The sequence below is a fragment of the Doryrhamphus excisus genome, linkage group LG19 (assembly GCF_037039965.1).
Source record: "Doryrhamphus excisus strain RoL-2023G ecotype Guam linkage group LG19, RoL_Dexc_Guam_v1.1, whole genome shotgun sequence".
Lineage (NCBI taxonomy): Eukaryota > Metazoa > Chordata > Actinopteri > Syngnathiformes > Syngnathidae > Doryrhamphus > Doryrhamphus excisus.
In genome coordinates this window covers 16335556-16362868 of record NC_136375.1, presented here as the reverse complement: position 1 = coordinate 16362868, position 27313 = coordinate 16335556, and the positions used below count along the sequence as shown (strand labels likewise).

The 27313-nt window shown below is 38.0% G+C and overlaps 1 protein-coding gene across 1 annotated transcript; it reads right to left on the bottom strand.

The window, feature by feature from the left end:
* Positions 1-74: 74 nt before the first annotated feature.
* On the bottom strand, positions 75-27313 carry cacng8b (calcium channel, voltage-dependent, gamma subunit 8b). The gene is made up of 6 exons (XM_058056941.2): positions 27188-27313; positions 13783-14102; positions 9637-9861; positions 5437-5520; positions 4242-4382; positions 75-2318 (listed from the first exon to the last, which is right to left on the bottom strand). Exons 3-6 carry the CDS (start codon positions 9857-9859, stop codon positions 1507-1509), a joined length of 1260 nt encoding a protein of 419 aa, XP_057912924.1. The 5' UTR covers positions 9860-9861; positions 13783-14102; positions 27188-27313; the 3' UTR covers positions 75-1506.

Genomic DNA, 27313 nt, shown 5'->3' with positions numbered 1-27313 from the left:
TATTGGAAAACCTGAGTCTTACTGATCCACGGGTGTTTGTTGAAGACTAGAGTTTCAGAGGATGAAGACTGCAATTTCACTGACTCATGATTAAGACTCTTGTTTTCCCTGATTCAGGTTTTACTGAACCACGGGTGCTTGTTGAAGACTAGAGTTTCACAGATTCAAGGGTATTGGAAAACCTGAGTCTTACTGATCCACGGGTGTTTGTTGAAGACTAGAGTTTCAGAGGACGAAGACTCCAATTTCACTGACTCATGGGTACTCGATAAAGACTTGAGTTTGACTGACTCACGGTACTCAAAGACATGACTTTGACTGACTCATGGGTACTCGATAAAGACTTGAGTTTGACTGACTCACGGTACTCAAAGACTTGAGTTTGACTGAGTCACGGTACTCAAAGACTTGAGTTTGACTGACTCATGGGTACTAGATCAAGACTTGAGTTTGACTGACTCATGGGTACTCGATCAAGACTTGAGTTTGACTGACTCACGGTACTCAAAGACTTGAGTTTGACTGAGTCACGGTACTCAAAGACCTGAGTTTGACTGACTCATGGGTACTCGATCAAGACTTGAGTTTGACTGACTCATGGGTACTCGATCAAGACTTGAGTTTGACTGACTCATGGGTACTCAAAGACTTGAGTTTGACTGAGTCACGGTACTCAAAGACTTGAGTTTGACTGACTCATGGGTACTTGATAAAGATGTGAGTTTGACTGACTCACGGTACTCAAAGACTTGAGTTTGACTGACTCACGGTACTCAAAGATTTGAGTTTGACTGACTCATGGGTACTTGATAAAGATTTGAGTTTGACTGACTCATGGGTACTTGATAAAGACTTGAGTTTGACTGACTCATGGGTACTTGATAAAGACGTGAGTTTGACTGACTCACGGTACTCAAAGATTTGAGTTTGACTGACTCATGGGTACTTGATAAAGATTTGAGTTTGACTGACTCATGGGTACTTGATAAAGACTTGAGTTTGACTGACTCATGGGTACTCGATAAATACTAGTACTCGAAGACTTGATTTTCGCATGCTACTTGCTGAAGATTTGACTTTCAGTGACTCACAAGTACGAGACAAAAACTCGAGTATCACTGACTCACGGGTACTTGAGGAAGACTCGAGGTTCACTGACAGATGGGTGCTCGAGGAAGACAGCTCAGCTATACGGTGATTCGAATTGAGTACCCGATTCACTTGGGCGAGCGAGTCATTTTAAAGCAACTTTAATAATTGATAACGGGAATTAAAGGGTGACACCCATCCCTAGTTATGACGCAAAGAATAATCCCAACAACAACGGACGCTAGCAAAGCTGTGCTAAATTAGCGCTAATATTGCGTAATAGCCCCAAGGTTAGTTTGCATGTTGATCTTTAACAAAATAAATCATTTCTAGCAGGTGAAAATATCAAAATAGTTTTGTTCTTGTTGTTGTTATTATTACTCATCTTGTGAATATGACATGGCCGCCCCGCCCCCGCTACACAGGCGTGGTCTTCCTGTTGAGGGTGTTGGAGTTGCTCTCCCTGTCCCCCTTCAGCCTGTCCAGAGTCCCCATCCCTCTCTCCCGATCCACCGTGGACGAGGTGAAGGGCGGCGGACCGGAGCCCACGGAATTGGACATGGGCACGTTGGAGTTGGAAGAGTTGGAAGGGTTGTGGGATTTCAGCGAGGGGAGCGTGCCGCTCATCATCACCCCCCCTCCGCCTCCGCCGCCACCGCCGCCGTCCTTAGGGAAGCAGTTGTGGAGCTGGTAGAGGGTGGCCCGGTCCACTGTCCCGTACATGGGCGGCAGACCCCCGAGCTTGGGGTCTCGGGACAGCGTGTAGAGGGAGATGTCGCCCCCTGCCAGGGCCGTGTGGGAGCGCGAGTGCGGGTTGGGCAACGTGGACACCGAGATGGGCCCCTGCGACAGCAGCGCCGACGGGGGTAAGCCAAAGTTCTTCCCGCCGCCGCCCCCCACAGGCGAAGGGTCTCGGGAGCGGGAGGGGTCGGTGGAGCGCGAGGAGGAGCGGGAGCGGCGGCGGAAGCGGTAGCTGGGCAGGCGGAGCATGGCGTGCGTGGTGCTCTTGAAGATGTCGGTGCGCGAGCGGCAGCGCAGCTCCTTGTTCTTCTCGATGTAGATGTTGACTGCCAGCACGCCCACCATCTCCGCCATGATGAAGGACAGACCCCCGAAATAGAAGGACCACCCGTACGAGTACTGCCACTTCTTGTCCTCATCCTTCTTTGGAGAGATGTCGCCCAGCGCCGCCGAGATGTACACGATCACGCCGATGATGTTGCTCAGACCTAAAAGACAAAAGCGGCAACAGTAAATAACAATCAGGTTCCCGCTGAAATGTTGATGGGCATGCCTGCATGTATAAACAGTCAAATAGTTACTATTTGAACACACAACAGTTGGCAAGCTAATTGTGTCGAGGCATTCTATTCTATTCTATATATTTACATTTAGACATGGGTTAATTAGCTAAAATGCTACCATGCTAACAAAAGTGCCAGACCGGTTCGGTAGTGTCCCTACATCATGATATGTATGCAGCCTATTTGCATTTAGACATGAGGAAATTAGCTAACAGTTAACAACTAGCACCTAGCAAGCTAGTTGTCATAGTGTATAGTGTCCCTAAAGCATGCCACGTATAAATTTGCAAATAGATTAATAAATTAGCTTAAATGCTAATGTTGGCATGCTAACACCAAGCAGGATAGCACAAAGTACTGATAGTGCCATGGCAGCGCTATACTATCCCTACATCATGCTATTTGTGTATTTGTATTTAGACATGAGTAAATTAGGTAAAATGCTAACATGCTAACAGTTACCATGTTAGCAACTAGCAAGATAGTGTAAAGTGCTGAAAGTGCTGAGGCAGTTCTATACTGAAGGACACTATAGACATTAGTAAATTAGCACTTGGACAATAATAAATTAGCTCAAATGCTAACAGTTAGCATGCCAACACCTACCAAGATAGCATTAACGTGCCAAGGCAGTTCTATAGTTTCCCAACATGATGGAAATTAGCTAAAATGTTAACATGTCAACAGTTAGCATGCTAAAACCTAGCAAGACAACACTAATGTGTTAGCAATGAGTATGATAGCACTAAGTGCCGAGGCAGTTCTAGTGTCCCTACATGACGGAAATTTGCTAAAATGTTAACATGTCAACAGTTAGCATGCTAACACTTAGCGAGATAGCACTAGCAATGAGTATGATAGCACTTAGTGCTGAGGCAGTTCTATAGTGTCCCTACATGATGAAAATTTGTTTAAATTTTAACATGTCAACAGTTAGCATGCTAACAGTTAGCGAGATAGCACTAGCAATGAGTATGATAGCAGTCAGTGCCAAGGCATTTCTCTAGTGTCCCTACATGATGGAAATTTGCTAAAATGTTAACATGTCAACAGTTAGCATGCTAACACTTAGCAACATATCACTAGCAATGATTATGATAGCACTTAGTGCCGAGGCAGTTCTATAGCGTCCCAACATGATCGAAATTTGCTAAAATGTCAACGTGTCAACAGTTAGCATGCTAACACTTAGCGAGATAGCACTAGCAATGAGTATGATAGCACTTAGTGCTGCGGCAGTTCTATAGTGTCCCTACATGATGAAAATTTGCTTAAATTTTAACATGTCAACAGTTAGCATGCTAACAGTTAGCGAGATAGCACTAGCAATGAGTATGATAGCAGTCAGTGCCAAGGCATTTCTCAAGTGTCCCTACATGATGGAAATTTGCTAAAATGTTAACATGTCAACAGTTAGCATGCTAACACTTAGCAACATATCACTAGCAATGAGTATGATAGCACTTAGTGCCGAGGCAGTTCTATAGCGTCCCAACATGATCGAAATTTGCTAAAATGTTAACGTGTCAACAGTTAGCATGCTAACACTTAGCGAGATAGCACTAGCAATGAGTATGATAGCACTTAGTGCTGAGGCAGTTCTATAGTGTCCCTACATGATGAAAATTTGTGTAAATTTTAACATGTCAACTGTTAGCATGCTAACAGTTAGCGAGATAGCACTAGCAATGAGTATGATAGCAGTCAGTGCCAAGGCATTTCTCTAGTGTCCCTACATGATGGAAATTTGCTAAAATGTTAACACGTCAACAGTTAGCATGGTAACAGTAGCATGCAACACAAAGCTGTCAAAGATGCGTTCAATGTAAAAGAATATCGCCACGCCACCTGCAGCCACAAAGAGAATCCCGGCTCCCAGGATGATGTTGCGCTTGCTCTTGTAGAAACGGCTGGCGGCGATGCAGACGCCGCCCAGCAGCAGCAGGATGGCGCTGAGGATGGGGAAGATGTTGGAAGCCCTCACCACGCCTGCAACGTAAACAAAAACCACGCCTTCACGCCCGAGTACGACATCATACTTTTACACCATTATGACAGGAAAAAAAAACATACAACTACTCACTTTTTTCTCCAAAATATGAAATATTTTTGGTGAGAAATATGAATTTTAGCCTTAAAAAATAATAATGCAACCCTTTCCCCATTGACTATAATATATAATGAAAGACACAAATGTTCATAAAAAAATATAATAAATAAGTTATTATTTTTTTCAAATATTATTTAATGTACATTAAATATTATTATTATATTATTATATATTTATATATAATATAACAATAATAATATGATTATAAATATTATTTTGTTTATTTATTATTAATTATAATATTATTATATATTTATATATTATTATATTACTATATATTATTATAAATATTATTTAATTCATGTATTACTAATTATAATATTATTTAATACAATATTGAAATAAATTATTATAAATCTTTCAAAAAATTCTCTTTCAAAATTCTCTTTCAAAAAATGACTTATTGTGAAAAATTAGAATATATTATTATTAATAAAGGCATAAATCAACACTAATATTAAATCATAATAAATAAAAATATTTTTATAATTAATTATTTTTATTAAATATTTTCTCTTTTTCTTTTTTTTTAATATTTTTATATTTTTATATTTTTCTCTTTAAATATATGATGTTAGAGTTCCAAGCTCCAATTATGGTGTTCTTTATTAATATTTTCATACATTCACTCATTTGCACTTCACATACGAAACCCTGCTTCCTCTCTTCCTTTGTGCGCGGATGGAGAGTTCAGTGGAGTTGTATGGTAATGTAATGTCATGTAATATAATGTAATGGCGCACACACACACACACACACACACACACACACACACACACACACACACACCCCCAGATGAAAGACAAGTAGGCCACAGGAGAGAAAATGCCAGCTAAATGCCAACAAGATGGCAACCAGTGCAACCAGTGTGTATCACAAACATTTCCCTGCAGGGCGGCCATGGCTCCCCATGACTCGTCCTTCCTGACTTACGTAGGACGTACTCCGCCCCGTCGTGGTCAAAGTCGGCGTCCTCTGGGAAGTGGTTGATCTGTGAACACACTCCTCGCTTTACACCTGGGACAAGAGAGAAAGCCGTGAGCGTCCAAACCCTCCGTAGAGAAACCAGCACGGTGCTGCTGGTAGGAACTGGTATAGGAACTCTAGGTAGGTCGGTAGGTGTTAATACATACATACATACAGTAGTACAGGTGTTAATACATACATACATACAGTAGTACAGGTGTTAATACATACATAGTGTACATACAGGTCTCAGATGAGGACACACACACACGCACGATGTTGCTGACGCATGGATGATGAGAAAGATGGAGTGGTGGAATGGAGACACACAGACGGAGGGACAGATGGACACACGTGGGACCACTCGCTCTCTCTCAAGGTTGCTCTGTGAAGAAGCAGACGGACATGCACGCGCACGTGCGCAGCATCAGTCAAAGTCTCCAAAAACATCACTTCTTTCTGCTGGGATGACTTCTTTTGGTCAACAATACATTTGTCATGTACATGTTAGAGAAGAGGACTTTTTTTCTGGATGAGGGCTAACCAATTTATCCCACAAAATTTCATCATTTATTTTCTCAAAAAAAAGTTTCAGAAAAAAAAAAATGTTTTTGAGGGGACGGGATCATATATTTTTGACAAAAAAGTCAAAATTTCAAAGGAAAAAAAATGTAATCTTACCGGAATTAAGTCACATTTGTTGCACAATTTATTTTGTAATTTTTTTTAGCTTTTTGTATTTTTTTTTGAAGGATTTCAGCAAATTTTGAGGAAAATATTTATATTTTTGACCCCAAAAAAGTACTCCTGCAAGAATAAAGTCATGTCTTTTTGTTTTTTTAAGTCAAAAATGTAGTAGTAAAAATTAGTATTCAAACACTTCTGAGTAGTAAAAAAAAAAGTAGTAAAAATTCATTTAATTTTTTTAGATACATTTTTAAGGAAAAAATGTTTAGCCCTAACTCATACTCACATTTGTTGCACAATTTATTTTGTAATTTTTTTTTAGCTTTTTAGTAAGCTTTAAGAGGAAAATATTTATATTTTTGACCCCCAAAAAGTACACCTACAAGTATAAAGTCATATTTTTTTAAGTCAAAAATTTAGTAGTAAAAATTTGTTTAAAAAAAAAATTGTAAAAAAAAGTAGTAAAAATTTAGTTTTAAAAAAAAATACATTTTACAGAAAAATTGTTTAGCCCTAACCCATACAAAAATGGTTTTGCACAAAAAACAAAAAGTATGATTTAATAACATTGCAATGTGTTTCCCCCAAGAAAATAAGTTCCAGAAAAAAAAATGTTTTTGAGGGGACGGGATCATATATTTTTGACAAAAAAGTCAAAATTTCAAAGGAAAAAAAATGTAATCTTACCGAAATTAAGTCACATTTGTTGCACAATTTATTTTGTAATTTTTTTTAGCTTTTTGTATTTTTTTTGAAGGATTTCAGCAAATTTTGAGGAAAATATTTATATTTTTGACCTCAAAAAAGTACTCCTGCAAGAATAAAGTCATGTCTTTTTGTTTTTTTTAAGTCAAAAATTTAGTAGTAAAAATTAGTATTCAAACACTTCTGAGTAGTAAAAAAAAAAGTAGTAAAAATTCATTTATTTTTTTTAGAAAAAATGTTTAGCCCTAACTCATACTCACATTTGTTGCACAATTTATTTTGGAATTTTTTTTTTTGAAGGATTTCAGCAAATTTAGAGGAAAATATTTATATTTTTGACCCCCAAAAAGTACACCTACAAGAATAAAGTCATATTTTTTTAAGTCAAAAATTTAGTAGTAAAAATTAAAAAATAAAAAAATGTGAAAAAAAAGTAGTAAAAATTTAGTTTTTAAAAAAAAAATACATTTTACGGAAAAATTGTTTAGCCCTAACCCATACAAAAATGGTTTTGCACAAAAAACAAAAAGTATGATTTAATAACATTGCAATGTGTTTCCCCCAAGAAAATAAGTTCCAGAAAAAAAAGAACCAAAAAAAGTAAAATTTTTCTCAGGAAATAAACTGTAATCAGAATAAAGTCACATTTTTGACAACAATATGAATTTTGTAAAAAAAAAATATATATAAAAAAAATGCAGTGTTGCGTTCAAGGACTGCCAACCAAGGTGTAAGATATTGCTTGAAAGAAAGTAGCAAGGTACGCTTTACATTGGACCGTATTCATGACTTGTTGGCAACTTAAGGTGAATGACATGTGTCAGATTGCAGAAAACTATTAATGGAGAAAAAATGAAAAAAATATACGTCCGATGCCATGTCGTTCTACGGCTAAACTTAAAGCGTGTTATTGTCTGAATGTTTCAAAGCCAACAGCGCAGCTGCACCGGATGGATGCATGCATGCATGCCTGCTTAGTGAGCATGTCTCTTGGCTGAATGGAGGATGCTCGACCTGGAAGCCGTGCCAAGACACTGTCAGCTGAGCAAAGCGGCCAGCAAGAGGGGGAGAGGAGGAAATGGAATGTTAGAGGAGTGACGGGAGAAGCGGAAGGGAAGGAAGGACGCTCCGAGTGCTTGATCTTTATCTGTGATTGGCTGCTTGGCTTGGCGAGGAAGGGCGATGATGATGTGGTGTTTTCATTGCCTTTCAGCTTTGGAAAGTCACTTCCTCTGCCTCGGATTGGGCTGCCGGCCAAACGTGCTAGCTGGTTAGCTACCTAGCTACCTAGCTACCTAGCTACCTAGCTACCTAGCTACCTAGCTACCTACCCCGGTCAGCCGAACGTATGGAACCTCTTTGGATGAATTTCAATAAAGGTGCAAGCAGAATCACCAAGCGGGAAGGTAGCGTGAAACAGGCTGGTGTCACCCAACTGGTCATCATTTTGTATTATACATGATATTAGGGGTAGGCAAAATGCGGCCCAGGTTCCACATCCAGCCCACCAAGCATTTGAATCCGGCCCACCTGTTCTTCCAAAGTATTCAATTTCAACTTTTAACATAGAAGCTGGCAAAATGACTTGAGTTGTGGACTCCTATAGAGAAGCTACACACCATAACCCTAACCCAAACGCTTTCTAGATCTTCCAGAATCTCTACATGTCCTGCACACTCAACCAATTAACCAATCTCATTTATTGTCTCATGTTGTGACACCCTTACTTATTTTCTTTTATTGTGTCTACTATATTAGGTAAGTGTAAAGATGACTATAGGGGTGTTATTTCATGTCTAGAGGTCTCTAATCATGTTAAAAACTGTGCTTAGAAGGTGGTAAACAGGTTTTCTATGTCTTATTTCCGCTTATTATGTGTACTATATTGGGTAATCATAGTGTAAAGGTCACTATAGGGGTGTTAGTTCATGTCTAGAGGTCTCTAATCATGTTAAAACTGTGCTTAGAAGGTGGTAAACAGGTTTTCTATGTCTTATTTCCGCTTATTATGTGTACTATATTGGGTAATAGTAGTGTAAAGGTCACTATAGGGGTGTTAGTTCATGTCTTGAGTTCTCTAATCATGTTAAAAACTGTGCTTAGAAGGTGGTAAACAGGTTTTGTATGTCTTATTTCCGCTTATTATGTCTACTATATTGGGTAATAGTTGTGTAAAGGTCACTATAGGGGTGTTAGTTCATGTATTGAGATCTCTAATCATGTTAAACACTGTGCTTAGAAGGTGGTAAACAGGTTTTGTATGTCTTATTTCCGCTTATTATGTGTACTATATTGGGTAATAGTAGTGTAAAGGTCACTATAGGGGTGTTAGTTCATGTCTTGAGGTCTCTAATCATGTTAAAAACTGTGCTTAGAAGGTGGTAAACAGGTTTTGTATGTCTTATTTCCGCTTATTATGTGTACTATATTGGGTAATAGTAGTGCAAAGGTCACTATAGGGGTGTTATTTCATGTCTTGAGGTCTCTAATCATGTTAAAAACTGTGCTTAGAAGGTGGTAAACAGGTTTTGTATGTCTTATTTCCGCTTATTATGTGTACTATACTGGGTAAATAGTAGTGTAAAGGTCACTATAGGGGTGTTATTTCATGTCTTGAGGTCTCTAATCATGTTAAAATATAAAAAATGACAATTATGATTAAAAAATATCTCTGTCTATCTCGTCTAACGAGCTCTGGATTTCCATTGGATGTTAAATGTGACTAACCTATCTCTCTCTCACACACACACACACACACACAGATCTTCAGTCTACCTTCAAGGCAGCATATCCTCCAGAGTCCAGAGTGGGTGAGAGCCCCCGGGTCCTTCTTGTCCTTGTTATGGGGGTCGTCCTGGGTGACGTTGGCCGTGCTGTTGCAGATGAGGGCGCGGGAGTACAGCCAGTAGTCCGTCCCTATGGCCACCGTCATCAGGCCGAAGGCGGCGAACGCCCCCACGGTGGTGAGGAGGATCTGGATCCCCTTCTCACACACCATGCCTTCAACAGCAAACACCACACCATCAGGAAGGACGCTGGTAGCAGCTGACACACACGCTTTCTAAAAATACCGTGTCACTAAAAAACTACAGCAACAATATTGGAAAAATCGGCAGCCATTTTACCAGAATGAAGTCAAAATATTCACAGAAAAAAGTCATGTCATGAGATAAAGTCGTCATGTTAGGAGAATATGTTATATCATTCATTCGGGCCTGCTGGAGCCTATCCCAGCTGTTTTCGGGCGGGAGGCGGGGTACACCCTGCACACGCACATTCATACCTATGGACAATTAGGAGTGGCTAATTAACCTAGCATGTTTTTGGAATGTGGGAGGAAAACGGAGTACCCGGAGAAAACCCACGCATGCACGGGGAGAACATGCACCAACAACACAAGTGAAAAAAACAGCTGCTATTTTACAATAATAAAGTCATAATATTATGGGAATAAAGTCATAATATTATGGGAATAAAGTAATAATATTATAGGAATAAAGTAATAATATTATAGGAATTAAGTCATTATATTATGGGAATAAAGTCATTATATTATGGAATAAAGTAATAATATTATAGGAATGAAGTCATTATATTGTGGGAATAAAGTCATTATATTATGAAATAAAGTAATGATATTATGGAATAAAGTCATTATATTATGGGAATAAAGTCATGATATTATGGGAATAAAGTCATGATATTATGGGAATAAAGTCATGATATGGGAATAATGTATGATATTATGGGAATAAAGTAATGATATCATGGGAATAAAGTTATTATATTATGGGAATAAAGTCATTATATTATGGGAATAAAGTAATGATATTATGGGAATAAAGTCATGATATTATGGGAATAAAGTCATGATATTATGGGAATAATGTAATGATATTATGGGAATAATATAATGATATTATGGGAATAAAGTTATTATATTATGGGAATAAAGTCATAATATTATGGGAATAAAGTAATAATATTATAGGAATGAAGTCATTATATTATGGGAATAAAGTCATTATATTATGGAATAAAGTAATGATATTATGTAATAAAGTCATTATATTATAGGAATAAAGTAATGATATTATGGGAATAAAGTCATGATATTATGGGAATAATGTATGATATTATGGGAATAAAGTAATGATATCATGGGAATAAAGTTATTATATTATGGGAATAAAGTAATGATATTATGGGAATAAAGTCATTATATTATGGGAATAAAGTCATGATATTATGGGAATAATGTAATGATATTATGGGAATAAAGTAATGATATTATGGGAATAAAGTTATTATATTATGGGAATAAAGTCATTATATTATGGGAATAATGTAATGATATTATGGGAATAAAGTAATGATATTATGGGAATAAAGTTATTATATTATGGTAATAAAGCAATGATATTATGGGAGTAAAGTAATGATATGGGAATAAAGTAATTATATGATGGGAATAAAGTCATTATATTATGGGAATAAAGTCATTATATTATGGGAAAAGTCATAATACAGTTGGAAAATTAGGTTGGGGTAAAAGTGATATTATAAGAATAAAAACCAAATATTAAAAGAAGAAAATTGACAAAGATGTTTTCAAAAAGTTAAACTATTTGAAAAAAAAACAGCACAAATGTGAAATACAGGAAATAGTGAAGTTGACTGTAATTGTATGAGAATAAAGTCATGAATTTTCAATATGAGGAAAAATGATGTCATTTTAGAAGCATAGAAAAATAACAAAAAACAACAAAACAAAAACAAAAAAATCCCCAAATAAAATTTGGAATATTCTGAAAATGAACAAATGTGTAAAAAAAAGATGAAAGAATGAATCTGATATGAATATTCCGTTTTTCCAGCTACTGTATATGACAAAGCTGAGATGAAATATCTTAGCATATCCGCTGTCGTCCTTCGCCAGGTGGCCCTGGCTGGAGGGAAGACGTGCGGCCGTGAAGGTGAGAAGACGAGGGCAGGAGGAGGAGGAGGAGGAGGAGGAAGGTGCAGGAGTGGCATTATTTAACCATGCGTCCTTGGAGGAAAGTCTGCTGACTTTGCTTAACAAGCCAATAGCGATCACAGGGCCCCCGTCTCCATATTCATGACCGTGACACCCCCTCTACCTTTACAACTTGGAGGGCAGGACGGGAGACGCATGCGGCAACTTTTTTACTCGTTAGAATAAAAAAAAAAGCAGTAGCAGGCCACAAATGGCTCCCTGGCTGAATTTTGCACAATAAGACTGTAAAAGTGACTATAGGGGTGTTATTTCATGGCCAGAGGGCTCTAATGTTAACAAGTGTAATTTAGAAGGTGGTAAACAGGTTTTCTATGACTTATACATCTTATTCTCTAATTTTATGTCTACTATCTCGAGTAATAGGGGTGTAAAGGTGAATATGTGGGTGCTATTTCATGTCTAGAGGGCTCTAATAAAGATGCAAACTCTATTTAAATATAAATAAATAGGTTATCTATGTCTTATTTTCTTTTGATATGTCTACTATATTGGTAATAGGAGTGTGAAGATGACTATAGGGGTGTTATTTCACATCTAAAGAGCTCTAATAATGTTAAGGGTGTATTTAGACGGTCATAAACAGGTTTTCTATGTCTTATTTTAATTTATTATGTGTACTATGCTGGATAATGGAAGATTAAAGGTGACTATAGGGGTGCTATTTTACATCTTGAGTGCTCTAGTAATGTTAAAAGTGTATTTAGAAGGTCATAAACAGGTTTTCCATGTCTTATTTTAATTTATTATGTGTACCATACCGGATATTAGAAGTGTAAAGGTGACTATAGGGGTGTTATTTCACATTTAGAGGGCTCTAGTAATGTTAAAAGTGTGTTTAGAAGGTCATAAACAGGTTTTATACGTCTTATTTTCAATTATTATGTGTACAATACTGGATAATAGAAGTGTAAAGGTGACTATAGGGGTGTTATTTCACATTTAGAGGACTCTAATAATGTTAAAAGTTTATTTAGAAGGTCATAAACAGATTTTCTACATCTTATTTTTGATTATTATGTGTACAATACTGGATAATAAAAGTGTAAAGGTGACTATAGGGGTGTTATTTCATATCCAGAGTGCTCTAATAATCTTAAGGGTGTATTTAGAAGGTCATAAACAGGTTTTCCATGTCTTATTTCCATTTATTATGTGTACTATACTGGATAATGGAAGTGTAAAGGTAACTATAGGGGTGTTATTTCATATCCAGAGTGCTCTAATAATGTTAAGGGTGTATTTAGAAGGTCATAAACAGGTTTTCCCATGTCTTATTTCCATTTATTATGTGTACGATACTGGATAATAAAAGTGTAAAGGTGACTATAGGGGTGTTATTTCATATCCAGAGTGCTCTAATAATCTTAAGGGTGTATTTAGAAGGTCATAAACAGGTTTTCCATGTCTTATTTCCATTTATTATGTGTACTATACTGGATAATGGAAGTGTAAAGGTAACTATAGGGGTGTTATTTCATATCCAGAGTGCTCTAATAATCTTAAGGGTGTATTTAGAAGGTCATAAACAGGTTTTCCATGTCTTATTTTCATTTATTATGTGTACTATACTGGATAATGGAAGTGTAAAGGTAACTATAGGGGTGTTATTTCATATCCAGAGTGCTCTAATAATCTTAAGGGTGTATTTAGAAGGTCATAAACAGGTTTTCCATGTCTTATTTTCATTTATTATGTGTACTATACTGGATAATGGAAGTGTAAAGGTAACTATAGGGGTGTTATTTCATATCCAGAGTGCTCTAATAATCTTAAGGGTGTATTTAGAAGGTCATAAACAGGTTTTCCATGTCTTATTTTCATTTATTATGTGTACTATACTGGATAATGGAGGTGTAAAGGTGACTATAGGGGTGAGGACTTACCTGACGGCGAGTTTCTATCCTTCGACTCAATTTTGAAATCTTTCCTTTCGTCGTCAGTGAAGAACGTGCTGCCCGTCCAATCCGGACAGCATCCATCGACTGTTCTCAGCCGCACCCCCCCTCGCTCTCTCCTCGTAACGCTCCCTCGCTCGTCCTCTCTTTCCTCGCTGTCCTTCTCACTGGAGTAGCCGGTGCCAGCGGAGGTTGGGTCTTGGACGTTGGTTCCCGCTCTCTTTCCTTTCGCTCTGCTCCTCCGCTAGCAGGAAGCCGGCACCAAAGGGCCCATCATCATCATCATCGTCATCATCACTGCTCAGCTGCTACACACACAGAACATAAAAGGAGAGCCAATCAGAACACACACACCCTCTCCATCCATCATGTACTGTACCACATGTTAGCTTATTGCTTCCTCATTAGACAACATTGGGTCAGGGAGGTGCAAAGTCCAGCCCGGGGGCCATTTGGGGGCGTCTGCTGTTTTTATATTGGCCCACGGGTACATTCTAAGAATATCATGAAATAAGAAAACAAAAAAAAAAATCAAGAAATATACAAGACAGAGCAAACGTTGCGTTGGGAAAAAGTTTGGACACCCCTGCATGAGCTACTGCAGGTGTACCTAATGAAGTGGCCGTGACTAACTAACACGGAGGCCCCAAAGGCAGGGCGACTCCAGCGTGAGTTGTGCCGCATCTTGTCGTCTGAATAGAGCAGCGAGAGGAGCAGGAAGGGGGTTGGGGGGGGCGGGGGTGCAGAGAGGACCGACCCAGCATTGTTACCATGGCAACATTGAATTCCAAAGTGTGGATGGGCATAGAGCGAGGGAGGAGGGGGGCTGGTGGGGGTGTTGGTGGGACAAGGCAGGGACACAGAAAGGGAGCAATGATGGTGAGAAAAGAAGAAGGATGTAAGATGGACATCATACACAAGTCCTCCACCAATAGGGTTGTGTGTGTGTGTGTGTGTGTGTGTGCGTGTGTGTGTGTGTGTGTGAGACTGCGACACAGATGCTCCCGTGCTAAAACACACGACTGGCACAGAGGAAGCAGAACTAAGCATCCCGCAGTGGTTTTTTTAAAAATAAAAATCCCAATGAAAATGCAAGCATTGGACAACACACACACACACACACACACACACACACACATTGAGCAGACACGATGTCGTGCCAGTCTGTTAATATTTGATGATGCAATATGGCACCGTGAGCAAAATAGGTTACATCCTGTTTGCATTGTGAGGACCCCCCCCCCATATGCTGAGTGTTTCCACCACTAAACTGTTGAATCCCAACATTACCCTCCTCATCCTCATTATGTCAAGTGTCAAACCATACATGCAGTATATGCTATACATAGTGTTTCTTTACTGTATATATACATGCAGTATATGCTATACATAGTGTTTCTTTACTGTACATATACATGCAGTATATGCTATACATAGTGTTTCTTTACTGTATATATACATGCAGTATATGCTATACATAGTGTTTCTTTACTGTATATATACATGCAGTATATGCTATACATAGTGTTTCTTTACTGTACATATACATGCAGTATATGCTATACATAGTGTTTCTTTACTGTATATATACATGCAGTATATGCTATACATAGTGTTTCTTTACTGTATATATACATGCAGTATATGCTATACATAGTGTTTCTTTACTGTACATATACATGCAGTATATGCTATACATAGTGTTTCTTTACTGTATATATACATGCAGTATATGCTATACATAGTGTTTCTTTACTGTATATATGCATACATGCAGTATATGCTATACATAGTGTTTCTTTACTGTATATATACATGCAGTATATGCTATACATAGTGTTTCTTTACTGTATATATACATGCAGTATATGCTATACATAGTGTTTCTTTACTGTATATATGCATACATGCAGTATATGCTATACATAGTGTTTCTTTACTGTATATATACGTACATGCAGTATATGCTATACATAGTGTTTCTTTACTGTACTGTATATATACAGTATGTATGCTATACATAGTGTTTCTTTACTGTATATATACATGCAGTATATGCTATACATAGTGTTTCTTTACTGTATATATACATGCAGTATATGCTATACATAGTGTTTCTTTACTGTATATATACATGCAGTATATGCTATACATAGTGTTTCTTTACTGTACTGTATATATACAGTATGTATGGTATACATAGTGTTTCTTTACTGTATATATACATGCAGTATATGCTATACATAGTGTTTCTTTACTGTACTGTATATATACAGTATGTATGGTATACATAGTGTTTCTTTACTGTATATATACATGCAGTATATGCTATACATAGTGTTTCTTTACTGTATATATGCATACATGCAGTATATGCTATACATAGTGTTTCTTTACTGTATATATACGTACATGCAGTATATGCTATACATAGTGTTTCTTTACTGTACTGTATATATACAGTATGTATGCTATACATAGTGTTTCTTTACTGTATATATACATGCAGTATATGCTATACATAGTGTTTCTTTACTGTATATATACATGCAGTATATGCTATACATAGTGTTTCTTTACTGTATATATACATGCAGTATATGCTATACATAGTGTTTCTTTACTGTACTGTATATATACAGTATGTATGGTATACATAGTGTTTCTTTACTGTATATATACATGCAGTATATGCTATACATAGTGTTTCTTTATTGTACTGTATATATACAGTATGTATGGTATACATAGTGTTTCTTTACTGTATATATACATGCAGTATATGCTATACATAGTGTTTCTTTACTGTATATATACATGCAGTATATGCTATACATAGTGTTTCTTTACTGTACTGTATATATACAGTATGTATGGTATACATAGTGTTTCTTTACTGTATATATACATGCAGTATATGCTATACATAGTGTTTCTTTACTGTACTGTATATATACAGTATGTATGGTATACATAGTGTTTCTTTACTGTATATATACATGCAGTATATGCTATACATAGTGTTTCTTCATGGTATATATACAGTATTTATGCTATACATAGTGTTTCTTTACTGTATATATGCATACATGCAGTATATGCTATACATAGTGTTTCTTTACTGTACTGTATATATACAGTATGTATGCTATACATAGTGTTTCTTTACTGTATATATACAGTAAGTATGGTATACATAGTGTTTCTTTACTGTATATATACAGTATGTATGCTATACATAGTGTTTCTTTATGGTATATATACAGTATGTATGGTATACATAGTGTTTCTTTGTGGTATATATGTAGTATGTATGGTATACATAGTGTTTCTTTATAGTATATATACGGTATGTATGGTATACATTGTGTTTTTACAGTATACATACAGTATGTATGGTATACATAGTATTTATTTATGGTATACATACAGTATGTATGGTATACATTGTGTTTTTTATGGTATACATACAGTATGTATGGTATACATAGTATTTATTTATGGTGTACATACAGTATGTATGGTATACATTGTGTTTTTTATGGTATACATACAGTATGTATGGTATACATTGTGTTTTTTACGGTATACATACAGTATGTATCGTATATATAGTATTTATTTATGGTGTACATACAGTATGTATGGTATACATTGTGTTTTTTATGGTATACATACAGTATGTATGGTATATATAGTATTTATTTATGGTATACATACAGTATGTATGGTATACATAGTATTTATTTATGGTATACATACAGTATGTATGGTATACATTGTGTTTTTTACGGTATACATACAGTATGTATCGTATATATAGTATATATTTATTGTATACATACAGTATGTATGGTATACATAGTGTTTTTTATGGTATACATACAGTATGTATGGTATACATAGTGTTTTTTATGGTATACAAACAGTATGTATGGTATACATAGTATTTATTTATGGTATACATGCAGTATGTATGGTATACATAGCGTTTTTTATGGTATACATACAGTATGTATGGTATACATTGTGTTTTTTATGGTATACAAACAGTATGTATGGTATACATAGTATTTATTTATGGTATACATGCAGTATGTATGGTATACATAGCGTTTTTTATGGTATACATACAGTATGTATGGTATACAGAGTATTTGCTCCATAGTAAAGAATTGTGAATATCACACACGTCTCCCTGCATGGACCACTCCTTAAAAGTTTGTTGGTACGTCTGAAAAGGGAGTGACTATGTAGTATTACTGTACAGCAATGTGTACCACCAAGATGGCCTATAATGGACATCATCATACCACGACTAAGTACAGCTTCCCGAGACCAGGCAACCGGAATACTGATGGCAGGAATGCACCAAGAGATGACAGATGGGAGTCGCTCCCAGTACCGTTAACCGAGTCCAGAGGAGAGGAGAATTCAGAAGCCAATCGGATGGCATGGCTACCATGAATGATGGAAGGTGAAGTGGTAAAGCCCACCACGGTCAGCGTCAGTGAGTGGCGCGTTAGCAGCCGATGTCCACCATAAGTCGTAGTAACGCTACGTATGTATTTCATCAGAGTTGCTTAAGATTAGTCAGATCCCCCACGTAGACGTGGGGCTCGTCTGCATCTATTTTTGGCTGGGCCCCAACTTTAAAAGCTCCAGTGATTACTGGTTTACTTTCATAACACACCTCATATGAATTTAGCGAGAAAGGGGGCACATTAAAAGTGAAGGTCAGGAAGTGTTTCCGGTGTGCGGCGCGTCTGATGGTACTTAAACCCCCCCCCCCCCCGCAAACACGGTTTCATGCCGCTCTGAAAGCTGCATAACCGCTTCATCATGCAGATCAACACAACCAAGAAGGCAGACTTTGACACGGCTCGTTTGGCGAGGACTCGTCTTCCTGGCCAAACCAAGACATTCCGGATCGGCGAGCAGGCATGGGTGTCCAAAGTGTGGCACAGGGGCCATCTGAAAATAAATTTATCAAAAGGACATAATGTAGCTAGAAAAAAAAACAAAAATTGATACTAATAAGTAGGGTTGGGCGATACGGACCCATGGGTGTCCAAAGTGTGGCACAGGGGCCATCTGCAGATACATTTATCAAAAGGACATAATGTAGCTAGAAAAAAAACAACCAAAATTGATACTAATAAGTAGGGTTGGGCGATACGGACCCATGGGTGTCCAAAGTGTGGCACAGGGGCCATCTGCAGATAAATTTATCAAAAGGACATAATGTAGCTAGAAAAAAAAACAAAACAAAATTGATACTAATAAGTAGGGTTGGGTGATACGGACCCATGGGTGTCCAAAGTGTGGCACAGGGCCATCTGCAAATAAATGTATCAAAATGACATAATGTAGCTAGAAAAAAAAACAACCAAAATTGATACTAATAAGTAGGGTTGGGCGATACGGACCCATGGGTGTCCAAAGTGTGGCACAGGGGCCATCTGCAGATACATTTATCAAAATGACATAATGTAGCTAGAAAAAAAAACCCAAAAATTGATACTAATAAGTAGGGTTGGGCGATACAGACCCATGGGTGTCCAAAGTGTGGCACAGGGGCCATCTGCAGATAAATTGATCAAAATGACATAATGTAGCTAGAAAAAAACAAACAAAAATTGATACTAATAAGTAGGGTTGGGTGATACGGACCCATGGGTGTCTAAAGTGTGGCACAGGGGCCATCTGCAAATACATTTATCAAAATGACATAATGTAGCTAGAAAAAAAACCCCAAAAATTGATACTAATAAGTAGGGTTGGGCGATACGGACCCATGGGTGTCCAAAGTGTGGCTCAGGGGCCATCTGCAGATAAATTGATCAAAAGGACATAATGTAGCTAGAAAAAAAAACAACCAAAATTGATACTAATAAGTAGGGTTGGGCGATACGGACCCATGGGTGTCCAAAGTGTGGCTCAGGGGCCATCTGCAGATAAATTGATCAAAAGGACATAATGTAGCTAGAAAAAAAAAACAACCAAAATTGATACTAATAAGTAGGGTTGGGCGATACGGACCCATGGGTGTCTAAAGTGTGGCACAGGGGCCATCTGCAAATACATTTATCAAAACGACATAATGTAGCTAGAAAAAAAAAAACAAAAATTGATACTAATAAGTAGGGTTGGGCGATACGGACCCATGGGTGTCCAAAGTGTGGCACAGGGGCCATCTGCAAATAAATGTATCAAAATGACATAATGTGCCTAGGAAAAAAAAAACCAAAAATTGATACTAATAAGTAGGGTTGGGCGAAGGAAGATGTAGTCACCCATGCAATTCCAACTGTATACTTTTTATCACAATCATATTGTTTTTACGCAGACATAGGGCAAACGGCACTATTATTTTGAAGTATGGTCATGGAAGTGAAATGATATACATACTGTACAGTGTGTATGGAATACGTACAGTGTGTATGGCATAAATACTGTACAGTGTGTATGGATTACATTCAGTGTGTATGGAATACATACAGTGTGTATGGTATACAATCAGTGTGTATGCTATGACCTTCCAACTCTCTCAGCATACACCCCCCCTCCCCTGGGGGAAAAAACACATCCAGAAGGCTTACACCATCCACCAGGCCCCAAAAAAGACACATGTGTGACCTTTACAGTAACCTAAGCTATGTATTCCCATCGGCAAAACTCCCCTGTGTGGGAGATGGTAATTGCCATTTAATTATTAGCATTTCCTATTTTCTTCCAATAATTAACCCAGAGCGCAGCCACGAGCGAGAGCATGAACGTGTGTGTGTGTGGGGGGGGGGGGTTATAGATGAGTAGTGTGGCGGTCATAAGTGACATTTTGTTAGTAAAAAAAAAGGATACTCAGGTGCTTGAATGGGAATATCGTATGAAGATTACTGTACCTGAGGGATGCATGTCCCTACATGTGTGTTGGTAACGCTTTTTAAAAAAATCAATAAACATCTCTGTCTGCATGGAAAGAGGAAGTGGAAGACATTGTCCCACAGCTCCATCCTGGGCCGCCTATGATTACATCAGCCACAGACTCAGCAAAGTCATAGCTTTTGGGTTATTATTAATGCCTTAACATTATGGCTTTAACAAAAAGTCATTTTCTACAAGGTAATTCCAGTTTTACATGCAGCATACGTATGATGCAACAATAAATGGTCCCGGGAGGTTAGAAGATTATGCTTGGAAGGCAACCCCTGTTTCTGCACTCATGCCACAAAAAATCTACGCAGGGAGGTTTGTTAAAGGCTTTTGAAAGGCTTTCTCAAGAAGGTCCCTTGCAAATAATGGAAGTACTGAAGCTAAGGGTAATATGTATTAGGATGCAGCGGGACCGAATAACGCCACGACTGCTTCACGGCGATAATGCATGTCATGTGTACTATCGTCACGCACAAGTCTTAAACACGAAGGTGATTATTTGACACAAAAAAGACCCATTATTATTATTATTATTATTATTATTATTATTATTATTATTATTATTATTATTATTATTATTATTATTATTATTATTATTATTATTATTATTATTATTATTATATTACTATTATTATTATCATTGTCATTATCATTATTACTACTACTACTATATTACTGTTACTATTATTATTACTATTATTATTATTATTATTATTATTATTATTATTATTATTATATTACTATTATTATTATCATTGTCATTATCATTATTACTACTACTACTATATTACTGTTACTATTATTATTACTATTTGTTGTTATTATTATTGTTATTATTATTATTATTATTATTATTATTATTATTATTATTATTATTATCATTATTATTATTATTATTATTATATATTATTATTATTATTATTATTATTATTATTATATTACTATTATTATTATCATTGTCATTATCATTATTACTACTACTACTATATTACTGTTACTATTATTATTACTATTTGTTGTTATTATTATTATTGTTGTTATTATTATTATTATTATTATTATTATTATTATTATTATTATTATTATTATTATTATTATTATTATTATTATCATCATTATCATTATCATTGTTATTACTACTACTACTATATTACTGTTACTATTATTATTACTATTTGTTATTGTTATTATTATATTGCTATTATTATTATTATTCTTGGCTGCACGGCGGTCTAGTGGTTAGCGCGCAGACCTCAAAGCTAGGAGACCCGAGTTCAAACCCACTCTCGGCCAGTTTGCATGTTCTCCCTGTACATGCGTGGGTTTTCTCCGGGTACTCCGGTTTCCTCCCACGTTCCAAAAACATGCTAGGTTAATTAGCCACTCCAAATTGTCCATAGTTATGAATGTGAGTGTGAATGGTTTGTTTGTCTATATGTGCCCTGTGATTGGCTGGCCACCAGTCCAGGGTGTACCCCGCCCCTCCAGCATCCCTGCGACCCATCATGAGGATAAGTGGTAGAAAATGAATGAATTATTATTACTACTATTATTATGATTATTGTGATTATTATGCTTATTATGTTATGATTATGATGATTATGATTATGATTGTTAAGGAGCCTGCACAGTTCGGGCCACCATGCAGTGTGAGTCGTCCATGCATTGGTGTGCTTTTAAAATAGAAGTGTAAGTTATCCATAAGGATGGGAGCATCCATCCTGTAGTAGGTGTTGAATATTGCAGCACGTCAGGCATCAGCTATTCATTGCATAAATCAACTAACTGAGCTGCATGTTGAATTAATGATGACATATGTAATGAGTTGCTCCAGTCTGGATACACACCTTTGCATGGCGTTGGTGTGTGTGTGTGTGTGTGTGTGTGTGTGTGCACACTGGGATACACTCCTGATCCACGAAAGTCAAGATGGTACATTTTGCCCTGTTGGATCTTAGGAGCTATTGCTCTAGTTAGCATGTTTTACCGATTCTATTGTACAGCTAATGTATCAACACATTCAATGTTTTAGTCGCATCAAGTTGAAACCAAATGCTGTTTGTCAAAGTTGGAGAAACAAAGCAAATTAAAGTTATAATATTATAGAAATGAGGTCATAATCTCCAGAGCGCAAAAATGACAAACACAAATATGTGCAGGCAGGCGCACACAAACACACACATGCAGGTAAATCACCACATCCTCCAAGACAAGCAGTACTGTCAAATATGATGACAGGTGAATTGCAAAGGGGGTCATCGTCAAGCGTTCACCTCCGCTTGCGTGTGACCTGGGCCCCGCTCGTCTGTGGAGGAGCGCCGGAGGAGGCGCTGACACTCACACCTTGGTCTGAGCAAATACTCCGGTCTTGGTGGATGAGCATATGCAGAGTACAGCTCACAGCCTGAGACTACTACGTATGACCAGACTATGCTTGTCAACACAAGTACACTATACTCCGTATACTCCGATGCAAACCAAGGATGACCCATCGTACACGAGGGTCAATAAAGTTGTTATTGCTAATTTTTAGTTCAGTGTAGTAGTGGTTGGACATACTAGTATTATATGTAGACAATGTTTCGGGACAAACATAAAGTGCTTGTAGTGTTTTTAGAAATGGCAATGGTAATGGTAATGGTAATGGTAATGGTAATGGTAATGGTTTAATTTCATTTGAACATGCATCAGATTCCAATTGAGTGCATCCCATAATCAGTTCCCAGTTCCACATGTCCAAAAGGAGTAGGAAGAAGCAAAGCTTATTAAATCCTACCCCTCCATCTGGTACTTTTACAATCACTAACTCTTACATTTGTTCACTTCCTGCTTTCCTAATATAGTTTTTTATTTTTTTATTTCATTCATTCATTCATTCATTCATTGATGAATGAATGAATGAATGAATGAATTTTTTTAATTGAATTAACTTTATTTTTTTTTTAATAATATTATGCCAAAAAACTACTACTAAATGAGGATATTTTTCCTCATAATGTTATGTTTTTTGTCTTAAAATTAGGACTTTCTGGAAAGAAGTTGGGATTTTTGCTAGTTTGTTTTCCTTGTGCGGCGGCACGGCGGTCTAGTGGTTAGCACGCAGACCTCACAGCTAGGATTTACTCCAGGTACTCCGGTTTCCTCCCACATTCCAAAAACATGCTAGGTTAATTGGTGACTCCAAATTGTCCATAGGTATGAATGTGAGTGTGAATGGTTGTTTGTCTATATGTGCCCTGTGATTGGCTGGCCACCAGTCCAGGGTGTACCCCGCCTCTCACCCAAAGACAGCTGGCCTAAATGAATGAATGAATGATATGATCAGAATATGTCGCGAGTGGCCCCTGTGCTGCACTTTGGACACCTTATCTTAGCGTCTTTCGCTTCTTTGCCAGGGAACCGCTGCAAAAAGGACTGATACGATTGGACGTGGAGACGGTGGCTTCCCTTCAAAACCTTCCCTTCCCCCCCGAGCCGGTCCTCCGAGGACGACGTTAGAAAGAACGGATGAAGTAGATTTCAGCAAATGCACTGACGCCTTTGAACAACAGCTACATGACAGATGTGATGATGGCTGCACATTTGCTTCCCCTCTGAGAGAAAGGACTGCTGCTCCCGCCGCAAAACTCAATAAAAGCTACACTTTGGAATATCGGGAGTCATCACACATGATGATGATGATGATGCACACACACGTGACGTGCGTGGGCTGCTATTGACTGCAATGACTCACCTCATAGTATCAACAGCTGATCACACACACACACACACACACACACACACACACACACACACACACACTCTATGGACAATCATTCATCATTCAGAGGCCTTCCTTAACCCTTCATTCCCAAATCTTTCCTAAATGTGGGATAAGAGTTTGCACGTTTTCTGTTGGTCACGTCACAAATTCCCACAGTCACATGACTCCACAATCCTGCTGGAAGTCAGCATGGAAGCTGCCACAGCCGCAGAGTGCATATCGTGGCACCCTGATACTTTTGTAGCATGTAGGGGGTCCGCAATCTAATGACCACCCATACGCCATAATGACAAGATGATACGGCTAAATTCCCAACATTCATTTCACTATATTGTCTCACGGTTCACACTTTGTCCCGTCATAAACAAAATATTACACAGCTTCTGAGTGCATTATTCATCTGTGGCGGTCCGTCATTAATTCATTCATTCATTTTCTACCGCTTTTCCTCACAATGGTTGTGGGGGTGCTGGAGCCTATCCCAGCTGTCTTGGGACGAGAGGCAAGGTACACCCTGGACTGGTGGCCAGCCAATCACAGGGCACATATAGACAAACAACCATTCACACTCACATTCATACCTATGGACAATTTGGAGTGGCTAATTAACCTAGCATGTTTTTGGAATGTGGGAGGAAACCGGAGTACCCGGAGAAAACCCATGCATGCACGGGGAGAACATGCAAAATCGAACCCTGGTCCTCCTAGCTGTGAGGTCTGCACGCTAACCACTCGACCGCCGTGCTGCCCCATAATAATCATAATAATAATTTGTTCATTCATTTTCTACCGCTGATCCTCACGAAAGTCGCGGGGGGTGCTGGAGCCTATCCCAGCTGTCTTCGGGCGGGGTACACCCTGGACTGGTGGCCAGCCAATCACAGGGCACATATAGACAAACAACCATTCACACTCACATTCATACCTATGGACAATTTGGAGTGGCTAATTAACCTAGCATGTTTTTGGAATGTGGGAGGAAACCGGAGTACCCGGAGAAAACCCATGCATGCACGGGGAGAACATGCAAAATCGAACCCTGGTCCTCCTAGCTGTGAGGTCTGCACGCTAACCACTTGTCCGCCGTGCAGCCCTCTAACCTATTTTCTACTGCAAATGATTAAACAGCAGATAAAGGTAGAAACAAACTTCTTTTTCTGTTGCTTCCAAAAGGCAGATTAGAAAACAATAGAAGACAAGATTGTGTGCGTCTTGAAAGATCAATCTAAAATGGCCGCTACTGAAGGTAAGGGGTTGTCTCCAAATTCGCACAACAAAAACATCAAATAACGGTATATAAAATTTGGTAGTACAGGTAAGTTGTAGCTGACACAGAGTAAATCTGTTTAGCATGTAAGGGCATTTCGAGCAACAATACTAGCAATACTGCTTCAACGGCTGGACGGGACATACGGAAAAAAAAAAAAAAGAAAATGGATGTATGGATAGAGCAAAAATGAATAATGGCAGTATTCCCTACCTTGGATATTTCAGACTTAAAAAAAAAAGAAATGATAGTGAAGTTAAAATGGCTTTTTAATTAATTTAAAAAAAGGGTCCTTTAATGTCAAAGTTAAAATAGATTTTTAAATTTTTTTTGTCAATTAATTAAAAAAAAAAAAAAAAGAAAGGTGCTCTTCAATTGGCAAGCCCACCATGCGGGTAAATTCACATACAGCAACAATGAAGCACCGTTCTACAACACTGTTCAGTATAAAGTGTCCACAAGGCATGCTGGGTACTGCAGTGGCGGCTCCACTCGCTGCTGCAATGTCGTGATACATGTGTACATTATCTTTAAAATGTGTGTTATAAAGCTGGAATGAAATCAATAACGCTCACGTTGGATAAGCTTTAAAAACATGACACAATGTTCCGTATTTTGTATGATATAAAACCAAAACCACACTTTTGCGTCATGGCTATTATGCAAATGAGATAATGACATCATCTAGCTTGCCTTAGAAGCATATTGCTACTTTTCTATGCAGTAGAATCTCGGTTAGTCATCCACGGTCGTTCATGAATGGCAAGCGTGTGACTGAAACCAAATGAGGCGCCATCATGGTGCCTTGCTTATTCACTAGAATACACACAGACATAGATATTTTTTATTGAGCACTGCAGAATTCCCGCGTCTGCCAAATGCTGCAGTGCACACTCCTCAAGCAACATCCCCTTCTCCAACAAACTAAATGATGGATTGCTTGCAATGAAGTGGACTTTGGAGGAAAAAAAAAAAAGAATGGAAAGCATACCTCGGATGTGGGTCATGGCCGTCATGGACACACGCGTAGTGAAGCTGCAAGCATGCAAAGCCCTTCTATAGTGATGCACACTGCGGTGCATTCATTAACACATCAGCTACACACACACACATGCATGCATGCATGCATCATCACCCTGCCTGCACTGGCTACTCATGTGGGGGCAAAATGGACGCCAAATCACACCGAGATGCCCACAGATGAGTCCTCCACTGTGGATTATTGCAGTACAAATAAATATTTTAGTCCCCGGGTGTAAGGAACGAAATGGGGGGGGGGGTTCTATGAGCTATAATAAGGGACGTAATTTGCATAGCAGACGCAGCTAATTATAGTTCCCCGCGCTGGAGTAAATAATAAGAATGATGTCATAGTAGCAATGACGGATTGGCTCATATAAAAGAAAGCTCGCGGTTGTTTGTTTTCTTACCTGCAGCTTGCTGCGGGATGTCAGAGATTCTCTCAAACGCGTCGCACTCCACAAGAGGATGGGAGGAGATGATGATGATGATGCTGATGATGGAGGTAAGGAGGGGGAGGAGGGTCTTTACGCTGC